Source organism: Symsagittifera roscoffensis, chromosome 1, assembly GCF_963678635.1.
Source record: "Symsagittifera roscoffensis chromosome 1, txSymRosc1.1, whole genome shotgun sequence".
NCBI lineage: Eukaryota > Metazoa > Xenacoelomorpha > Acoela > Convolutidae > Symsagittifera > Symsagittifera roscoffensis.
The window spans coordinates 73,397,986-73,417,868 of NC_087062.1; the positions used below are offsets into that span (position 1 = coordinate 73,397,986).

Below are 19,883 nucleotides of genomic sequence, written 5' to 3' on the forward strand. Positions count from 1 at the left end.
TTAGAGAAGGAGATGTTACCTAATTTTTGTCGGATTAGTTGCCGCTCGATAATGCCCAATAAATGATTCTGAACATTTATTGAATGCCAGTGATTGTGTTTCTGGATTTATTTCTTCAAATTGCACATCACTCCATACAAAATTTTTGCAATTTTTTTTGCATTTTTTTTTCTGTATCTAGTTCGAATGTTGCCCGTTAGGTGCAGATGTTAAAATCTTACTTGAGTCGAAACTTTCAACTTCGTAAGTATTTGCTAAAAGAAAAGACTAAAAAGTACTCATTTACGGTTGAAATTTAACCGAATAAATTCAAGTTTCAGTTTTTGTTAATGACGATAGCAAACTGATAAAAATTTTACTGTGTTACTTTTTGAGGCGATTTGGTTGAAAATTGTGTTGGCTTTCTTTAAGTATATCATGCGTCGTTCGAAAGTGGCAAAGCAGACATCCTTCAATTCTCCCCTGAAGGCTGCGAAGTTAGAGAACAGTTGCAAGAAACCGGAATTGGATGACAAAAGTAGTGTAAAAGAAAGTTCAGACACCGATGAGAAGCAGAAGTTAGTCTCAGAAATTAGTCAATTTCAGGAGAAGATTGAGAGTTTGTCAAGTCAAGGTGAGTCATTTATTGGGTATTGGTAAACTTTTTGGGCAATACTGGACTGCTCAATTTTGATGCCTTCGAAATCAATTCGTCCCATAGATATAAAAGCTTAGGCCAATGAGCTTTTGTCGAAAACCTTTATTTTCAAGTGGATCAAATATGACACAAATCAATCATATTTAGAAAGGTTAGTTCGTCCTTGTTTACCTACGTTGAATCTGAAATAATTTATACTAGATAATTTTGGTGCATTACTGCAAATTTTTGTCTGCCAAATTAGGCAATTCTAAATTTTGAATAACTCCAAAAAAAATGGATCTAAGAAGTAAAGCATTGCTAAATTATGAATAGGTAGAGATGGGATACTTGTCAAATGATTAACCTGAAGGGTAATAGATAATCAAAACCGCGTTGATTCTAGAATGTAAATCAGCTGATATGTGATAGTCACAACAACCTAGCTTCCCATCCTCGCATGCATCCCTTTAATTATTGGCCGTCCTTAATAATTTGTAATAAAGAATTGCCGAATCACAAAAAAAAATTTGAAGTTCAACGCTCGCGGACTAAATCCCCTCGATAAAATCCCCTCAGATATAATCCCCGGGGAATAAATCTCCCATAGGGCCAACATTTGTAGGACAAAATCCCCCATCGTGCCAAATCCCCCTAAAACAACATTCACCATTGTTTGTTTTGATATCCCTCACATTAGCATTAGGCAAAAATGCAACTCGGAAAACTAAATTACACTTGGTCACCATAAATAGAATAAAGATTAAAGAAGCATAAACAGAACTAAACTATAAATAGAACTAAAAGAAAGTATCAGTGAGATGTAATGTTTTTGTCCCCCTTTGTTACTCAAGACAAGTTTAATTTTGTTCTGCTTTTTATTTGGAATGGTAATTGTTGGTTCTGGGTATACTGGACGTGTTTTACAAATTGAACCGAGTTTTGCATCCGGAGGCAAACATTTAATTGCTAAATGGGGGATTAAAATGAGTCTACGCAAACTGTTAACACAGCTGTTAAATTAATCATTTTGACTATTTCATGTGTTAGTCTTCAATCAGTTAACCGAAACTTACCCTGAATTTAAGTTGAAAAATTTATTACCCCAAAATCAACATTCCTTGGTTTTAGAGGGCTCACTTTTTGACATGTAAAGGAAGATGGTTTTCTAAAATCAGGGACTTCTTTTCCGCGCTTCCAACTCAGACGAAGCGCGAGATTTTTGTCCCCTGGAGGTGAATTCAAACCTATTGTTCAAAATGTTATTTGAGTTTTGAACTCGCGCCGAATGGCTCAACTTATTTTCATTTCATTGACTTAAGATCTGTGCCACGTGGTTTTTTTTTGTTTTGGAAGCGCTCCTTTGTATAAAGTCAAAGAAAATTTGAATTTTCTAAGTTTCTAAAGTGCCACGTCAAAATAGCGATGCATGCCTTTCGGTTATCTGGAAGTCAAATTGAAATAGTTTTAATCGAAAACTCAATTCATTATGCCTCAAATACATACTTTTATATCCCTGGTTTATTAGTCAAAAAGGGGTTTTTTCCTTTTGGGAAATGTGTCCTTAGGATTTTCTGCGGGGGGTTCAGTCCTAGAACCGAAATTTTCGACCACCATTGACTAGCCTTCTAGTGCTTTTCGGCTACTAATTCTCTTTTAAATCCTATTTAGTGCCTATTTATATTTAATCTTATCCAATGTTTCGTCTTTCAGTGAAGTTTTAGGGATAATCATGTTTTTTTTTATCAGCTAAAAATTTTATATTTAATGAAAAATATTACGGAATAAATCAAATATTCGATGTACTGTTTTCTATTTCCCAGCGTCATATTTAGGTTGATATAAGAAGAGCTTGTTGTTCATGATTTTTTCATGGAATTGAGTTTCAAACACAGGAAATTTTGATTGCACGTTCTATTTCTCCGAAAGTCCATCATTGTTTGGACCTTTTGATGAAACAAGTGAAATTTTGATTTAATTTATACTTTTCAAATCAGTTTGATTTGAGTGTATGGTTTTATATTCTTTCCACAATTTTCCAGCTTAAGGGTTCATTTAAGTGAAAAATTTTGTGCAAATTGTGCTCATTAATTACAGTATAGGTACAATGCTGGTTTGAATTATCAGGACAAAATGAACAAAATTGAAATTTTAAACGCGTTTCTCTCAAATTCTGTTAAGATTAGACAAAAAGTGAAAAGAACAAAAGTTGCATAGAGCTTCTCCAGAATTATTAAAAATTTTAAAATTTTCAACCAAAATTTCACGCCCAAAAAAGATCATTTAGGCTTTTTTAAATAATCAAGAATTACAAAGAAGACTTGATTGATGGAAAAGTTATATCAAAACAACCGCTTACCCAGCCCAATAAAGTTCTAGAAAGGCAAAACATTTTAGATTTGTTTTTAAGCTAATATTTTGGTTTTTATAAAGTTAAAATGACCTGTTTTGGCTATCAAACAAGAATATATTCTCTGATACAGATTGTTGGAAGTTTTACCCTTCTGGAAGTTTTACCCTTGTTGGGCTGTGTAAGAGGCTTCTTTTGAGATAAATTTTTCATCAATCAACGTTGTTGTTTCAGCGTAATTGTTGATTATTTAGAGAAAAGCCAAAATGACACATTGTTGAGGTAAATTTTTGGTTGCGAGCTTGCATATTAATTCTGGTGAATTCTAAGCAAATTTTTTTCTTTTCAGTTTTTAGCTAATCCTAACCTATTCTGAGATTTTGTTTTTATAGTTTTCGTTGTTTCCGGTTAATTTAAATCAGCCCTGAAATAAGTACATTATATGATCCAGCTAAACATTTCTCAAACTGCATTCTTGGCTGCCTGATATCTAAGAATTAAGTTTGGTGAAAGTATTTGAAGGAAATTTCATTTAAAAAACTTTGTTGTTTTTCTTTTTCCGTTTTTTAGAGCTCCCTTTGCCGTTTTTTCGTTTGTTTGGGAAATAATTTTAGTTTCAATATTTCATCTTTCTTGTGCTCGATAAAAGTTAGCAGGGCAATTAATGATGACTTCCTTGAATGAGTTTTAACTGTCCTCAAAATAGGACCTCCCCTTGCGCCGATGTATTTGTGGCTTTGGCCGATCGAGATCTGGAGGCTCCTAACTCTCGGAGAGTGTATACTGAATACGCGTCAGATGTCGGGCTAAAATTAACAACATATAGTATAACGTATAATCGCATATTCTAGCTTTCATATTAAAAAAAAACAATTGATAGTTTGATATTAATTTTATCCTAATTCGATTTTAGTAATTTTGGAAAAGGAGGTTTGTCTCATAAAATTTTAAAACTAAAATGAATTTGATTGCACTCAGGGAAACTTTTTTCTTTTTTCAACTTTTGTTTTCCACGCGAAATTAGGTACCGCAAATAATCGAACTGTGTCGAGTGATATATCATATTAAAGCCTTCGAGCGACATTTAAAATTTCCCAATTTCGAGACAAACTGGCTTAAAGTTTTTGATTTTTCGTCTAATTGCTCACAATGCGAGTGAGCAGGCTTACATTAGCTTATTTATGCTTAATTTAAGCCTTGAAAATTTAGTTTCATTCAAGTAAGGCTATTTTTAGCGCCTTCTTAGAAATCGTAAATTTTTTTGTTAATTTCAATTTTTTGTACAATTTTTTTTCGTTTTTCTAATTTTTTAAATAAAATGTTTTCCAATTGGCCTGTTTTGTTATGACTGTCAAACAGGGGCAGATTTAGGGGAGGACAGGCAAACGCCCCCCCCCCCCCCCATCCCCCCCCCCCCCACTTCCTCAGGGATTCGTATTCCTGCCGACCCAAAGGGCCCCCTTTGTACTATTTTGAGATCACCATTTTTGGCCGACGGACTCTAAAAATTTTCGAAAAAATGCCTAAAAACGCTATTTTGGACTGATTTATTTTCAAAATTTTGCCTGAGGCGCTGAAAATTTGGAAAAAACTGTCATTTTAAGGCTTTTGGAGAGCTCGGAAACTCTATTTGGTCGGCCTAAAAAAGGTCGACAAAACTTTTAACTTTTTTTGAAAATCCCGCCGCTCCCCCCTCCAAAAAATCCTAGATCCGATCCTGTTGTCGAATATTCCTAAGCTCTAGTTTTTCGTTCAGATCTTTTTATCGCGCCACGCAGAAAAAAAAAGACACTTATATGAGTTTTCGTATTTTTTTAACATAACTTATTTGAGTTTTCGTATTCACTCGTTTTCGTATTTTTTTTAAAACTATGGTCGGGACATTCTGTGCTACTTGCACAGAAACCGGCTACCCTTATTTTTATTTGCAATATCTCGAATATCTGTCAGTTTTTTGTACTCGAATAAAAATTTTGATCTCAGATGATGACAGTTGCCATTTACTTTTATCGGAAATATTTTTTGACGGGAAAAGACTTCAAAGGATCCTTATTTTTGAGGTTTCTCGGAGGAGAACTACAGACGCTATCTGAACTTGATGCATGACTACAATGACGTCAAAGACCTGGCCAGCGCCTACCTCGGTCACCTGGCTACCCTTAAACAGTGCACTGTGCGTGAACTCTACATCCAACATGGACTCGACCCTGAACATGACTGACAGTTTTTTGTGACTTCATTTGAAAAATTTGTGATTTGAATTGAAAACGAATTAGTTTTTCTTACCTGTTTTAGCTAAAACTGTGGGAGTTTGAGCGAAAATTAAAACAAGCGTTCTGGTTGAGTAAGATGAGGAGAAATTTATTAACGAAAATAATCTCATCGGGATTATTTTTCTACTTTGGCGTCTTCTTTCCCCTTTTTTAAATGAGAACAAATTAAGTTCTCTTATAACAAAACCGCCAATGGCGCAAAGTTGACAAAAATATTATGATATGTGTTCAAATATTGTTCTCTCAGCTCCGGTTAGCGGATTGAGTTGGGTTTTAACTGCAAGAATTGGGTAAAAAGTAGTTTAATCAAGTAAAAAAAACTGTAGTAGAGTAGCATAAGGAGTTTCCAATGTGTTCATTCCCATGAAAGCTTGCTTGGAAATCCCAAAAAATAGCGAGAAAACCCACTTTTCTACTCTTCGGAGAACTTTCAATTTTGAGTAACAATGTACCTTGCCTAAAACGACAGAGATCAAGTGCTAGTTTTGATAATACAATGTTTTTTTTTCACTGATTTGAGACTTTTTTGTTAAGTAAATTCTACTTCGAGTGAAATTTTCAAGTCAACTTCTGATTCAAAAAGCTTTCAAATATCAAAGCTGTCTAAGTTTAAAATAGCTAGGATGTCATTTGTTCTTTTGTTTTGCACGTGCGGTTTGCTTTGAAAAGAAAAATGGATCTAAAAATTTTTTTAAAATAAAATTGCTACTTTTTTGCGTCCCAATGCTTTATCTGATCACCAGTGAAACTGTGCGCGTGGAGGGCCTGAAAAACAAGCTGGCCAGTGAAACTGTGCGCGTGGGGCCTGAAAAGAACTTTACCCAGTAGTGGATTTTTGGACTGGCTTAGGAAACATTTAGAAAAAACACTCCCTATTGGCGGACAATTGGACTGGATTCTGAGCATCCAGATTCAACTGAGCCTTGGAGCGGATTGTTGAGCTGGTGAAATCAATGCAATTATTCCCCCAAGTTTTTTCCGGGAAAATGCCAAAAAAGAAACGGGAAACGTCTAATAAACAGAATATAAGTGTTTTATTACATGAAGATCCCGAATATCCATGTAAACTCTGCGAAAATGAACATGAATTTAATTTTCATTCGTGTGAAATTTGCGAAACCTGGTTTCACGATGACTGTAATAAATTGCCTAAGCAAAATCTCCAAAATTTAGGCAAAGTTAAAGGTTTATTCTGGAAAAGCGAGGATAAAAAATATTAAATGATAAATTGAAACAATCTTTTGAGAATATCACTAATGAAATCCAAAACGCAAATTTAGCGATCCAAAACAATTTAGCCGATGTAAATTTTTCAAAAGAACAGTATAACGACTAAACATTGACAATTAAAAAAGAAACTTCAGAAATAAAAAAACCTTGCTTCTTTGAAGTAGCCCATTAGACCGAGTAACGATTTTTCGTCAATTGGGAGGTATTAGCGTTTTGCGCGAAAATATAGCAAAAAACAGCAAATTATCAACAACAGTTAATAATGTTTCCACCCCAATCCAAGTTAAAACAGACTTTAATCTTTTTGGAGAGAAACTAGTGAAATATATATTAGCAGAATATATACAGGACGATGAAGTTGTACAAATTGAAAGGGACAGATATAGTTTGCTGTAAATGTTCAGAAATAGGGATGGTACTTAAAGAAATAACTGTGAGCGACTGTTTTAGACTTGATAAAGAACAACCATACAAATCAAAACCTCTTGTCTTTTACTTACCATCTCCTTGGCATCATTAACTTATTCTTCTGTCAATGAGAAAGCTAAAGAATTCGAATATGTATATCAAGGAGTTAATGAATTATGCGGACTATCAGAACGAAAGGAAAATTCTCAAATATAGATACGATTTGAGTTCTTTGATGCAAAAAGAAAAATTAAAATTCAAAATAAAGGCTGGAAGACTTCTTTTTGGCACTTATACAATTGACTGTAACAAAGAGGTTCAATCTGAGTGTGATCAAATTTTGTAAAGGGACTTTTTCCTTGACTAAATAATGACATAAAACTTTTGTCACCTAATTGCAGATCAATTTAAACAATTGAACGGAAAATCAAGCTGGAGAATTTATTGCGAATCCATCTACCTGACATTGTTGCCTGTAGTGAAACATGGTTGGATAAACACATTGAAAATACTTAAGTCTTATGCACAGATGTATATGAAGCAGTTCACCGTTCTGATAGGAAAACTGGACCTCATGGAGGAGTCCTAATTGAGGTTAAAACATCAATTAAATTAAACGTCATCGATGATCAATCAGTTATTTTTGATTTTGGTTCATATTTGTGAAGCTGAATAATCTAATGCTTTGCGTAACAGCGATTTACAGCCCACCGCATCCTTATACTCTAAACGGATTTGTATATTTGAAACATTTTTTAGTAAAATGAACAAACAACTGAACGTTCATATGGTAGAATCTAACTCGAACACAACGCACTGGAATTTATGCGGCAATCTGAACTTAAAATCAGGTGATTGGAATACTTTATCAAGTGATGACCAATGTGAATCCAGTTTTTTGAAACCAATTGCGAAGTTCAATTTTGGTTTAGTGACAGATAATGATTTTTTACAGCGAGGCGTATTATTAACAGACAATCATTCTTTATGTAATAACTTCAAAATAAACCAAAGCTTCTCAGATCATCTTGCACTTTCCTGTCAAGTAGCATTTGAGAATAAAACGGAACAGATAAATCTAAACCGTAACTTTATCCATAAAGCAGTTTCCGAATCATTGCATTTGTTTTTCTTAAACAACAGATGTAATTGCTCGAATGATGCGAATAGAATGCTTGAAACGTTCTATTAGGTTGTAATATCAAGCCGTTAACAAATATATCCCAAAAAAGACAATTTGTAGCTCTAAAGCCCCCTATTGAATGTCATCACATTCAATAAATGCTGAAAAAGGTCTTCAGACGGTATTGAAACATTATTATGCTGACGAGAAAGTTAAACGATGCACAAGAATTGAATGATTTTAAGAACTATTTGAAGCCATTTACTTTGAGTCAATGAAAGATACGAATAATAATGACTTACAAATTTCTCAGATCGATAAATGGAAAGGCAAAAGTACCCAAGAAAATGTCATACAAAAATACCAGTTTATGCTCTGATTTTGCAATCTGCGAGACTTTTAACGAGTTTTCTTGCATCTGTGTACAAAATAGGCAACGAACCTTTGAATTTTCCAAGCGAACGTATTTTTCCAGAAATATACTTATCAGATACTTTCGTTTCGCACTGCGAAATTCGAAGCGAATTGAGTAAATGCAAATCAAAACAAATTCAGTTGATGGTATATCTCCTAACATATTAATTTTAGTTTTACAGCTCTGTATGAATGATTTTGTTGAACTGTTCATTTGCATATTCAGCAATAAACAGTTTCCAAATATCTGGAAAATAGCACGCTTTAATTTTTTTACAAAAAAAGCTTCTCGTGTGAACATCAAAAATTACAGGCCCCTTTTCAATAGTTCCTGCATTCGCCCTAATATTTGAACGAGTTTTTTTATAACAAGATAAAAGGATTCCTTCAAAGAAAGTTGGGTAAAAATCAACATGGATTTAGAAAACATCATTCGATTGTGACAAACCTTTTATTATACTGTGATGTTATATAGAAGAAATTAGAACAAGGAGAATTACCTTTCACGTTATGTTTAGATACTGCAAAAGCTTTCGGCTCTATTAGCCATAACATCATTTCATACAAGCTTGCCAAAATAGGCTTCGACCATTAGTTTCTTCAATTTTTTGCTTCTTATCTCACAAACAAAACAAATAGTTTTTCTTCGTAATACTTTGTCTCATTCCCGCAATATAACGAGTGGTGGTCCACAGGGATCAATTTTTCAGTGTTCTTGTCTGAATAAACTATATACCGGAAATAATTGACAACCCTTCGTTTTTATATTCTGGCGATACTAAAGTTATTGGATATTGGTTTGACCTGTCTTCGATTCAAACAGATATAAACAATGTGATCACCTGGGCAGCAGAAAACAGAATTGACTTCAATTTTGACAAATTTGAACAAATTAGATTTGAAAAAAATCAAACAAGTGATACCCTTAAAGCGATCGTTTATATATTGATGGAGAACAAATAGTTACAAAAGACACGAAGAAAGACCTTAGTGTTTGCTGCCATTTCAAAATGTCATGGTTATACAACATCGCCAAAAAGCTTAAAAAAAAAGCAAACATGCAATTTAATTACATCAGAAGATCTTCGCGAAACTCACTGAGTAGTTCTGTTCGGGTTTCGCTTTTTGAAATTTGCATACTATCAATAATTTGTTGTGCATCTCCAGTTTGGTTTGCGACTAAAAATCAACGTAAGCAAATAGTAAAATTTCAACGGCAATGCCTAATATGGTGTTACAAACAAGATGAATTGAATGATAAGGAGTATGTTTTTTTTACTGGAATCAAAGCAATCTGTTGCCAATTTCGCTGACGTTATTTAAAAACGATTTCACTTTGCTGAATAACATTCTTAATAACAAGTTTTCTTGATTTTTCTTGATATTTGGACAATCGAAAAGAGCCCTGATTCAAGTCGAACGGGAAACCAGATGTTTTTGAGAATGCCAATGATAACACGGAGTAAACTTTGTGAAATTGTTTTTACCGTGTCGCAGAAATGTCAAACACCCTCGCGAGATGGAACAATTTGCCTGACTATGATCCTTTTCAAGAACCTGTAATCTTTAGAAAGAATTTGAACCTGTTATTGATTGACAAACTACAAAACTTTTAAGTACTCGATTTATCCAGAGTCATGGTTTTGAAGTTTATTTTACTAACTTAGTTATCATTTATTAAGAGCAACTAATCCCCGCCTTGCTGGTTTAAGTCAATCTTATTATTATTGTTATTATGCTTATTCTTGTTCCCTGCAACAGCGTGATTTTGCATATGAAAGAGAAAGCAGAGTAATCAAGAGGTTTTTATCAGTGAAAATCTCATTTTTGTTATCTAATGTGCGGGAATTCTGATAAAATATCTTCTTGAAAATATTGGGCCGCAAATAATATTCGAGATTTTAAATTATCTACACAGCAACAAAATGATTAGTAAATTACACTATTGATAAGGTTAGAAAATTCCAAGCACAAAGTACATCTAAAATTTTTCCGCTGAATTCTTTTGCTGCAAACGAATTGAATAATTTTTGCTCATTAATGTATTTTTTTTTGTTTAATCTTCCATTTTTGTAAGAAACAGACTTGAATATTTGTTCTTGAAATACAGACAGAATATTGTTCTTCGGGTCAAAGTTGAATCAACTAGCAATTTTCGACTGAACATTGCGGAAGATATTATTGCTGTTAAAAAGTTTAAAAGAACATCACCAATTATGATTTTTGCAAAGTTAGGGAGAGGTTAGAAATAGCCAGTTAAACCAATTTGGAATAGAAAAAAACCGAAGTTATTTTTTTTCACGCGTAACTGCACCACTTTTTGCTGGACTAAGTGGGGATGTTCAAAAAGGAAGTTATCAAATATTTGTTCGTTATTTTCATCCTTTCTAATTAAAACTACTTCAGATAATTTAAATGGCAGTCCAAAGAACCAGTCTCTGCACTGGTAAGAGCAGTTTTTTGTTGCTAATTGAAAATGTATAAAGAGCATTCATTCTAAAATTTTCCAATTTGGTATCTATTTTTTGAATGTAATATAGAGATTGATTACTTTTGGACCTTTTGATTTTATAGGAATTTGTCAATTTTGTTCAACTGGAATTTAAAAATTTTGAAAAAAAAACTAGTCATTCAATAAACAGATAAAACGTTTATGATACGCTTTTTTCATAAATTCGTTGTACCAAAACTGTATGGATAGTATCTTCAGTCCATCGTGGTCAACGTGGATATTCAGCGTTGTGAATATTTTTTTTCTAATTTTTCAAACATCAATTTGTTCTTGACATCAGATTTATCTATAAAAGTGCCAAAAAACCTTTACGAACTTTCATTTTGAATTCATTTAAATGTAAAAGTTCAAAAATCGATCTCCAACTATTTTGATAACGGTGATTCAAAAAAAAAGTTTTTAAAACATTTGAAAAATTTGAAGTAAAATGACCATTTTTAGCAAAGAAAAGACACGTCCCGTCGCAATAACGTTGTTTTCAACTTGATTTGAAAGTTAGTAAGCAAAGTTTTGAAGTAGAAAAGATGCAAAATGTTTGCACTTTCTGTTATAGTGTTCTATTCTACATGACCTGAATGTTTTACTTTTGCTAGTAAAAACAGCCGCGGATCGAAATTTTTTCCGAGAGAGGGGTCAAAAATTTTTTTTTTAAAAGTAGAAAAAAAATTAATTCAATAATCAGCAAAAATTAAGCAAATTTTTACAAGAGCCAGTCTGCAATTTTTGGCGGCAAACCTGTCATTGACATCATGAAAATTAGTTTCTACTTCTTTGTGTATATACCAAAGCTAAACTCAATAAGCGATATTCCTTCATATTAGATAAAAAAAAGACCGCTCGTATCAGGGCAAACCCCTGAATGCTCGACTATCCATGAACTGGTCTCGCATATTTTTGGTCAATGAAACAATGACAAGCTATACATTTTAAGTTGAATAAAAACCGTGTATGGAATTAAAAAGACCAATTAGCCTGCCTCAATTGATATTTGAACAGTTTTGTGGAGCGGGATAATTCACCACGCGTAAATATTGCACGTTCAACTTTCATCATCAAAGTATTTAAACGCTCTTTTAGTCACTTTAGTCTATTGCTGAGCGCTTCGCAGCAATCTTCAAGTCAGAAGTCTTTCAGATAGTATAGTGTTGAGCTCATCCTTTCTGGGATTACCATAAATAGATCCCTCGAAGGAAATATTTTCGAGTGTTGGTCTGAATAAAAAAAACACCTCGTGGCAAAAAATTAGGCAACAAAAGCTGATTCAAGTTAACCGGAAACAACGAACAACATTGGAAACTTCAAACGCATTTATCTCGAATTGGGTTGAAATTATAAAAAGAACGAAAAAGACAAAAATTGCTCAACATTTAACCTGAAAAAATATGATGCAATTTTTTTTCCAAAAATCGCATCGCAGTCATCATTTTAGTTCAAATTAGTTCCAAAAAAATTACGCTGAAACTAACGTGTTGCTTGATGACTTCAAAAAAATTACGCTCGAATAAGTTCCAAAAGAATTGCGTTGAAACTAATCTATTGGTTGATGAGAAAGAAGTATCAGAAGAAGTTTTTTAAACAACGGAACAAAATTTTAAAAGAGTAAAATCTCAAATTTTGCGCAAAACATTTAAAATTCGTTTTTGAACAAAAACTTTAAGTTTTGTATAGCGAAAGCATTTTTTTTCTTAATTATGAAGCAAAAATATATTCTCTTTTACAGATTTTTCGGAGATTTCACCCTTCTAGAACTACTTTGTTGGACTAGGTTTCTTCTGATATATGTTTTTTTCATAAAGCAGCTTTCATCAAGTAGTTTCAGCTTAATTCTTGATTAACTCAAAATACCCATTCCAACCACAATATACTGCTGAAACTATAGACGCAGCCAATATAATATTGGACGCAATTTATCGATTAACCTGTTGGGCCAAAAAAATTTCAGCAAAAAGATTTTAATAAATTATAAAATGATATATTACCTCTAAGCTGAAAACTATGATGATCATCCAGTAAAAAGTTAAACCTGGATATCATGATACACTTTGAGAATTGCATAATTTATGCATTTGTTAAATTTCTTCCTTGATTTTTGCTTGCGTCCAGGTATTGGACCTCAGCAGTCGGTTTATTTACACAGACTATAGCACAAAACCGTCGGGCCAATGAAGTAAAAAAATTCTGAAATTTGTTTTAGCTCAATTCAAACTTTTACGTGCAGTTTCTTGCCAGTTTGTTTTTGGTTTTTGGACGCGAAACGTTAAATTTAGCTGCCTAAACAAATTAATATAAATAAGATGTAAAATTTTAAATGTACCAGTAAACAAATTTACCCATTTTACTGAACTTATCATTCTTTGCCGCTCTAACTTAATCTGAAAAACCAATTTTTCAAACCGCTTTTCTAAGCACTGGGCTATTTTTCTTATTTGAAATCCAAATGAAGAATTTGACATCATGAGCAAAAGTTTAGAGAGAAAATTTATCGACAAAAATTGTTTGCTAAATTATTGGGGTTCAAAAATTGCCTATTGCGCCAATTTGAGATAATCAATTGGCGCAAAGTTTTCGATTTTGTTGTGGCGTAGTATAAGCGGTGAATTGATTCTGTCCAAAAATCACTCTAAGTTTAATTGAGGCAAGCTGATTAATCCCGATTTGAATCAGGAAGACGCAAAATTTGTCACTTTGTATTTGAAGCTGCCTGTTGGGGAAGATCTTTAAACGAATGAAAAATTTTCAAGATGTATTGGTTAGATGAAGTTGCCATCAATTTTTTAACCATGTATTTTTACAAGTATAATCTAAAAATAACAGACGTCAGTTTTGAGCATTTTACGCAATGGACGCTTTGTTCCGATGATTATTGAGACAATGTCAAAGTTTCCAACAAAATTAAAATTAAAAAAAATATATTAATTCCGTACGTATTTTGAAATTATTTAATGTTTCCTTATTAAAAGAATTTGATTTTAATTATTTTATTCAGCTTCACCAATATTATAATATGTAATTACAATAAATTAAAGATCGCCTTTCAGCCCAAATCCGCATGCTAGTACCCCGTGAGTTGACACTGGAAGACACAGTGTGTTAGTACCTCGGTGTTCCAACAACCTCGTTGATCCAGTCTTTGTAGTCCACAACATCAGTGTAGACTCCTGGGTTCCTCGCCTGGGCACATCCATTTCCCCAAGAGACTATTCCTGTGAGTTCGAAGAACCCTTCCTCATTCTGCATGGCCAAAGGTCCTCCGGAGTCTCCTTGACAGGAGTCCCGCATGCCTTCTTCGAATCCGGCGCAGACCATTGTCTCCGTGAAGTATCCTCCCAGCCACTTCTTGCATGTATCTCTGGAAATTATAGGAACTTCGACAACGCTCAAGATGTTTCCGTCGCCAGTTCCCTTAGTGTATCCCCACCCCATAGTCACAGTCTTCTCACCCCCTTGAACCTCCATGGTTGGCAAGCATATAGGTTGGATCTTGTCAGTGAAAGGGACGGACTGAGTCAGTTTAAGAATCGCAATGTCATTTGAGTTCCAGCCATCCTGGCCGTATCTTGGGTGAAGTGTGACGCTTCTGACGTATCTCCTCTCCTGGCCATGTTCGATTTCGTATCCATGTTTTTGATGTTTGTCTCCAAAAAACAGTTTCAAAGACGAGGGATTCATGCCGGTCCAGAAGCAATGCGCAGCCGATATCACTGTGTATTTATCGTACAGAGCACCTCCGCACCAGTGGTTCCAGCCCATTTTGATATTCACCATAAAGGGGTACGATCCTCTGACTGGCGAGTATGAACCATTGACAATTCTTTGGTCCAATGGATCATGCAAAGGAGCTTTTCCGCATTGGTAGGCTCTAAGAGATGGTTCAGATATTTCGGCTTCCTTTGGCGATGGTTCAAATACTTCAGGCTGTTTTGGCGATGCTGGTTCGCTTCCGAAGCCAGGAGGCATTCTCTGGTATCTAGCCAATGCCGATACAGTCAGCAATGCCAATATAGCTATTTTAAGCATTTTGAAAAAAATGTGGAAATCGAAGTTGCGAATACTGAAACTAAGAGATTTGAAAACAGAAATTTGAGAGGATGGTTTTTCTAAGTTCCGATCTTCCCTTTTATACCAAATAAATCTATTTTGCTGCACTTGTTTCGCAGCATTAAAACGATTTTCACCGAACTAAGTGATTGAATATTCAATTCAAGACACTTGTAAACGCTTAATATAGGTCGTCATTTTGCCATTGATTGATTTTTAGTGCTCAAAGAGGTTCTTTCTCTCTTCGAATAGACTGAAATTGATTTATTTTTCTGTCATAAGTTAATCCAAATTGATTTGCGATTCAGCCTACAATAAAAGATGTGACATTATTGATTGCATAAGAATAAGCGATGTAGAACTTCAATGCATTTTGTCGTAGCTGTGAAACATTCTATCGCCAAATTTATCAAAATTGTTTCAAATAAACTTAAAAAATCTAAAAAGTTGCGAGAAAAAACATGTTGATTGATTGGAAGTCTTATACACAGATGAGTAGCATGCCGACACAATAGCGGATTTAGGGGAGCGGGTGCGGAGGGGGTCTGCGGACGTCCCTCTACCCCTCAGGAAGTCTAGACTCCCTGACTACTAAACACCCTGACTACTATATTCCTGGCTACTAATTTCGATCCCCTGACTACCATCATTTGGAACTATTGTACGGCATCAAAATTCAGCTGCCCGAATCTACAATTTTTCTAAAGGCACCTTTCTTTTTTCTGTTTTGGTAAGGTTCAGAAAATCAATTTGGTCGACCAAAAAAAAGTTCCACAAAAATTTCGATCCTTTTTGAAAATTCTCCTCCTTACTAAAAAAAAGTCTTGAATCAGCGCCTAAAGCCGACTAATTCCAGATCTAAAACATGCCAGAATTTGCATAGATCTGCGTGGTTTCCACGAAAAAGGAGTGCCAAAAATATGAAGTATGTGCTTCAGAATAGTAACCGAAGGTTTTTGAGTTTACCGTGACGACCCGCCTTGGTAAGTTTTGTCATTTTTTGAAATTTTGCCTCTCTTAAACAATGCACATGAATAATGGTGGGGCTCGAAACCCAGGTTCATCGGGAGGGAGCTGGTCAAAGGGAGCCGGCAATCTTCATTAAGAGGCCTTTATGCAAAGCAATCAAAGTAATGAAGTTATCTGTCTTTATTTTAATCTTCTTGCATGTTTATCGACTAAAAGCTACCAAGAAAATATTTGTCGTCTGGCTTCAATAACTTAACTTGAAACTACACTTCGAAAACTCAGATAACGGATTAGATGATTGACAAATATAACGTTATCTATAAAATGAGGAACCAAATATTTGTCACATGTTAGATGACTTCAAAACTAATGCAGAAAAATTGTCTGTGACATTCTGAGCAAACCATTTCGAAACAAATAAGTCTCCGAAGTCAGTTGCATCAATTAATCATAATAAAACTTAGATTGCAAAAATATGCGTGATAGCTTGCCTTTCAAAAACTATAGGTTTGTAGATAAAGTCATATTTGCCCCCACCATAATAACTATACTATATGTTGCCACAATTATGCAGCGCTAACCCAAAACTACCATAAAATATGGTTATCTAATTTTTTTTTGTTATAGTAAATTTACAAAATCTTCTCTGGTTTTGTGATGGCTTATGTTCTTCGTGTTTTTCAAGGATTTAAAGTTAACATATTGGTCCGACAATGAAACATATTTAAAGTCAAAGAGCTTTCATAATTGATTTTTTCATCAAATTTTTCATTTAAAAAGCATATTCAGCTGATTTCCTTTCTTATACACGCAACTATTTTCACGCTAAAATTGAAGTTGATCATTGGAACTTTCGTCCTGTTATATTAAAAAATGGTATTGTTTGTTTGCTAGTTCATTTGTTTATTTGTATGTTTGTTGGTTTGTTTGCTTGATACGTTTTTTTGTTCACAGTTTGGGTCGGGAGGACCTGGGCAACTTCCATTTTTGGAAGGGAGTGATTGGGGAGTTCATCGCCACCACTCTCCTCCTTCTCTCAGTCCTGACGGGGGGCACATTTGACAGCGCATGGGGAGAGGGGGGAGGAGCCTACTTCGCATACTGCATCGCATTCGGATTCTCATACATGACGCTAGTCTACGTGTGTATCATTCTCATAATATATAAAAATGGGGATTCCAAAATTGCTCATTTTGTTGTTTTGCAAAAAACTGGTCATTATGTTCGCATCGTACAGTGCTGATTTAAATTATCCGGACTAAACGAACAAAACTTGAATTTTCAAATGCGTTTTTCTCAAATTGAGTTAAGATTAGACAAAAAGTGAAGAGTACAAAAGTTGCTTAGAATTTCACCAGAATTAATATGATGCCATTTTTTCTGGGTCATTTTGGCTTTTTTCAATTAATCAAGAATTACGCAGAAACTACTTTGTTAATTGATGAGAAAATTATATCACAGGAAGCCTCTTACGCAGCTCAACAAAGTTTCAGAAGGGTTAAATCTCCAAAAACCAGTATAAGAGAAAAAATTTTCACTTGATAATCAACAAATGTGATTTTTACTATATAAAACCCAGAATCTTTGCTTAAAAACAAATTTTACACAATTTGCGCAAATTTTTGGAGAAATAACCCTTCTTAAACTTTGTTGAGCTGCGTGAGAGGCTTCCTGTGATATAGTTTTCTTATCAATTAACAAAGTAGTTTCCGCGTAATTCTTGATTAATTGAAAAAAGCCAAAATAACCCATTTTTAGGGTAAAGTTTTTGTAGAGAATTTCGGAGAAAAATGGCACCATATTAATTCTGGTGAAATTCTAAGCAACTTTTGTACTCTTCACTTTTTGTCTAATCTTAACTCAATTTGAGAAAAACGCATTTGAAAATTCGAGTTTTGTTCGTTTAGTCCGGATAATTTAAATCAGCACTGTATTATTTAAAATTAATTCTGGCGAAAAGGAATCAAGATTTTCAGAAAAAAACAAGAGAAGTTCAATTAACAATTTGGTATTTTTTGGCGGTATAAGAGAAAAGATAGTTTTTTCTTAACCCGGATAATTGCAGTTCTCTACAGTTTTCTTTTTTAACTGGTACCCTCCTTTAATTCCGCTCTTTATATTTGCTCAGGCGTTCAATGATATCAGCGGGGGTCACGTGAACAATGCGGTCAGTTTCGCCATGTTTCTCATGGGCAGGATCTCTGCCATCCGCTGCATATGCTACACGGTGGCCCAGGTGGGAGGAGCTGCCATGGGATCACTCATCATTCAAAAGTTACTCTTTTTTGACGATAGTTTGTCCACCTGAAGCTGATTTTGAAAAACAACGAGCCAAATGAGATGTTTTAAAAAGGCACTTTTTGAAATGTTTTGACAAAAAAATGCATGCTTGGCATCAGGGGCGGATCTAGGATTTTCTCGAGGGGGGGGCGGATTTTCAAAAAATTTTCCAAAATTTTGACGACCTTTTTTTTTTTAGGTCGACCAAATTGATTTTTATTTTTCGCGCTCTCCTAAAGCACTGTTTTGCCCTTATTTTGGCAAAAATAATCTGCGCCGCAGGCAAATTTTTTTGAAAAAACAGTCAAAAAAGCCGTTTTTGGGCACTTTTTGAAAAATTTTGACAAAAAAATGCGTTTTTTTGGCGCGCGCTCCCCCTCAAAAATAGCATTTATTGGCGCCAAAGGCGCCTTTAGAAAAATTTTAGGGTCGGTCGGCCAAAAATGGATTTCTGAAAAAGTATCAAAGGGGGGACCCTTTGGGTCGGCAGGGGGTCAAATCCCTGAGGGGGGGGGGGGGGGGGGGGCGTCCGCCCAACCCCCCGCCCCCCCTAAATCCGCCCCTGCTTGGCATCCCTGTCTCAAATTTCAAGTTGGTGTACAGTGCTGATTTAAATTATCCGGACGAAACGAACAAAACTTGAATTTTCAAACGCGTTTTTCTCAAATTGGGTTAAGATTAGACAAAAAGTGAAGAGGGCAAAAGTTGCTTAGAATTTCACCAGAATTAATATGGTGCCATTTTTTCTCCGAAATTCTCAATCTAAATTATACCCCAAAAATGGGTCATTTTGGCTTTTTTCAATTAATCAAGAATTACGCTGAAACTACTTTGTTAATTGATATAAAAATTATATCACAGGAAGCCCCTTACGCAGTTCAACAAAGTTTAAGACGGGTTAAATCTCCAAAAACCAGTATAAATGAAAAAAAGTTTCACTTGATAGTCAATAAATGTGATTTTTGCTTTATAAAACCCAGAATCTCTGTTTAAAAATAAATTTTAAACCATTTGCGCAAATTTTTGGAAATTTAACCCTTCTTAAACTTTGTTGAACTGCGTAAGAGGCTTCCTGTGATATAATTTTCATATCAATTAACAAAGTAGTTTCAGCGTAATGCTTGATTAATTGAAAAAAGCCAAAATGACCCATTTTTGGGGTATAATTTAGATTGAGAATTTCATTGATATTAATTCATATTAATTCTCGTGAAATTCTAAGCAACTTTTGTCATCTTCACTTTTTTGTCTAATCTTAAACCAATTTGAGAAAAACGCGTTTGAAAATTCAAGTTTTGTTCGTTTTGTCCGGATAATTTAAATCAGCACTGTATATTGACTCGATAAGAAGCTTAAGAAGATTTTCAGGGTTCACAATCGATGTCTTAAAATAAAACCACATTGAGACGAATTGTGAGGAAGGCCAGCATTTTCTCCTTATATCAACTATGGCACCATAATATTTATGTTCAATGGTATGTATGTTTCCGTCTACTTTTTCAGAATCTGGAACGATAATGACTATGCGTGTGGGAAGATAGAACTGCTGAAAGACAACCATCTGCTGGTGGCTGTGGAGACTCTGTTCACCATGCTCCTCATTCTGGTCGTTCTAGTCGCCGCAGAAGCGGATAGGTCAAGGTCAGAGAGGTCCCTCCACATCGGAATGA

The 19,883-nt window shown here is 34.5% G+C and overlaps 3 protein-coding genes across 3 annotated transcripts in view; 2 read left to right on the top strand and 1 right to left on the bottom strand.

The window, feature by feature from the left end:
* The first annotated feature begins 318 nt into the window (after positions 1 to 318).
* On the top strand, positions 319 to 5,195 carry LOC134857009 (DNA repair protein SWI5 homolog). The gene is made up of 2 exons (XM_063873329.1): positions 319 to 613; positions 5,027 to 5,195. The coding sequence occupies exons 1-2, from the start codon at positions 418 to 420 to the stop codon at positions 5,185 to 5,187; spliced, it is 357 nt and encodes a 118-aa protein (XP_063729399.1). The 5' UTR covers positions 319 to 417; the 3' UTR covers positions 5,188 to 5,195.
* An 8,693-nt stretch (positions 5,196 to 13,888) lies between these two features.
* Positions 13,889 to 15,022, bottom strand: LOC134857010 (trypsin-like). Its single transcript, XM_063873330.1, has one exon. It carries the CDS (start codon positions 14,941 to 14,943, stop codon positions 14,017 to 14,019), a length of 927 nt encoding a protein of 308 aa, XP_063729400.1. The 5' UTR covers positions 14,944 to 15,022; the 3' UTR covers positions 13,889 to 14,016.
* Positions 15,023 to 16,001: 979 nt separating this feature from the next.
* The window catches only part of LOC134839772 (uncharacterized), a 15,605-nt gene continuing 11,723 nt past the window's right edge, over positions 16,002 to 19,883 (top strand). The window contains exons 1-4 of the mRNA XM_063855395.1: positions 16,002 to 16,102; positions 16,888 to 17,074; positions 18,062 to 18,207; positions 19,717 to 19,854. Coding sequence (XP_063711465.1) covers positions 16,002 to 16,102; positions 16,888 to 17,074; positions 18,062 to 18,207; positions 19,717 to 19,854 — 572 coding nt within the window. The remainder of the gene's footprint in view (positions 16,103 to 16,887; positions 17,075 to 18,061; positions 18,208 to 19,716; positions 19,855 to 19,883) is intronic.

Excerpts from the sequence above, each read along its gene's own strand:
- LOC134857009 (XM_063873329.1), top strand. The coding sequence starts at position 418 with ATGCGTCGTTCGAAAGTGGCAAAGCAGACATCCTTCAATTCTCCCCTG. Across the intron at positions 614-5,026 it reads TGAGAGTTTGTCAAGTCAAG|GTTTCTCGGAGGAGAACTAC; the intron begins GTGAGTCATTTA and ends CTTATTTTTGAG.
- LOC134857010 (XM_063873330.1), bottom strand. The coding sequence starts at position 14,943 with ATGCTTAAAATAGCTATATTGGCATTGCTGACTGTATCGGCATTGGCT.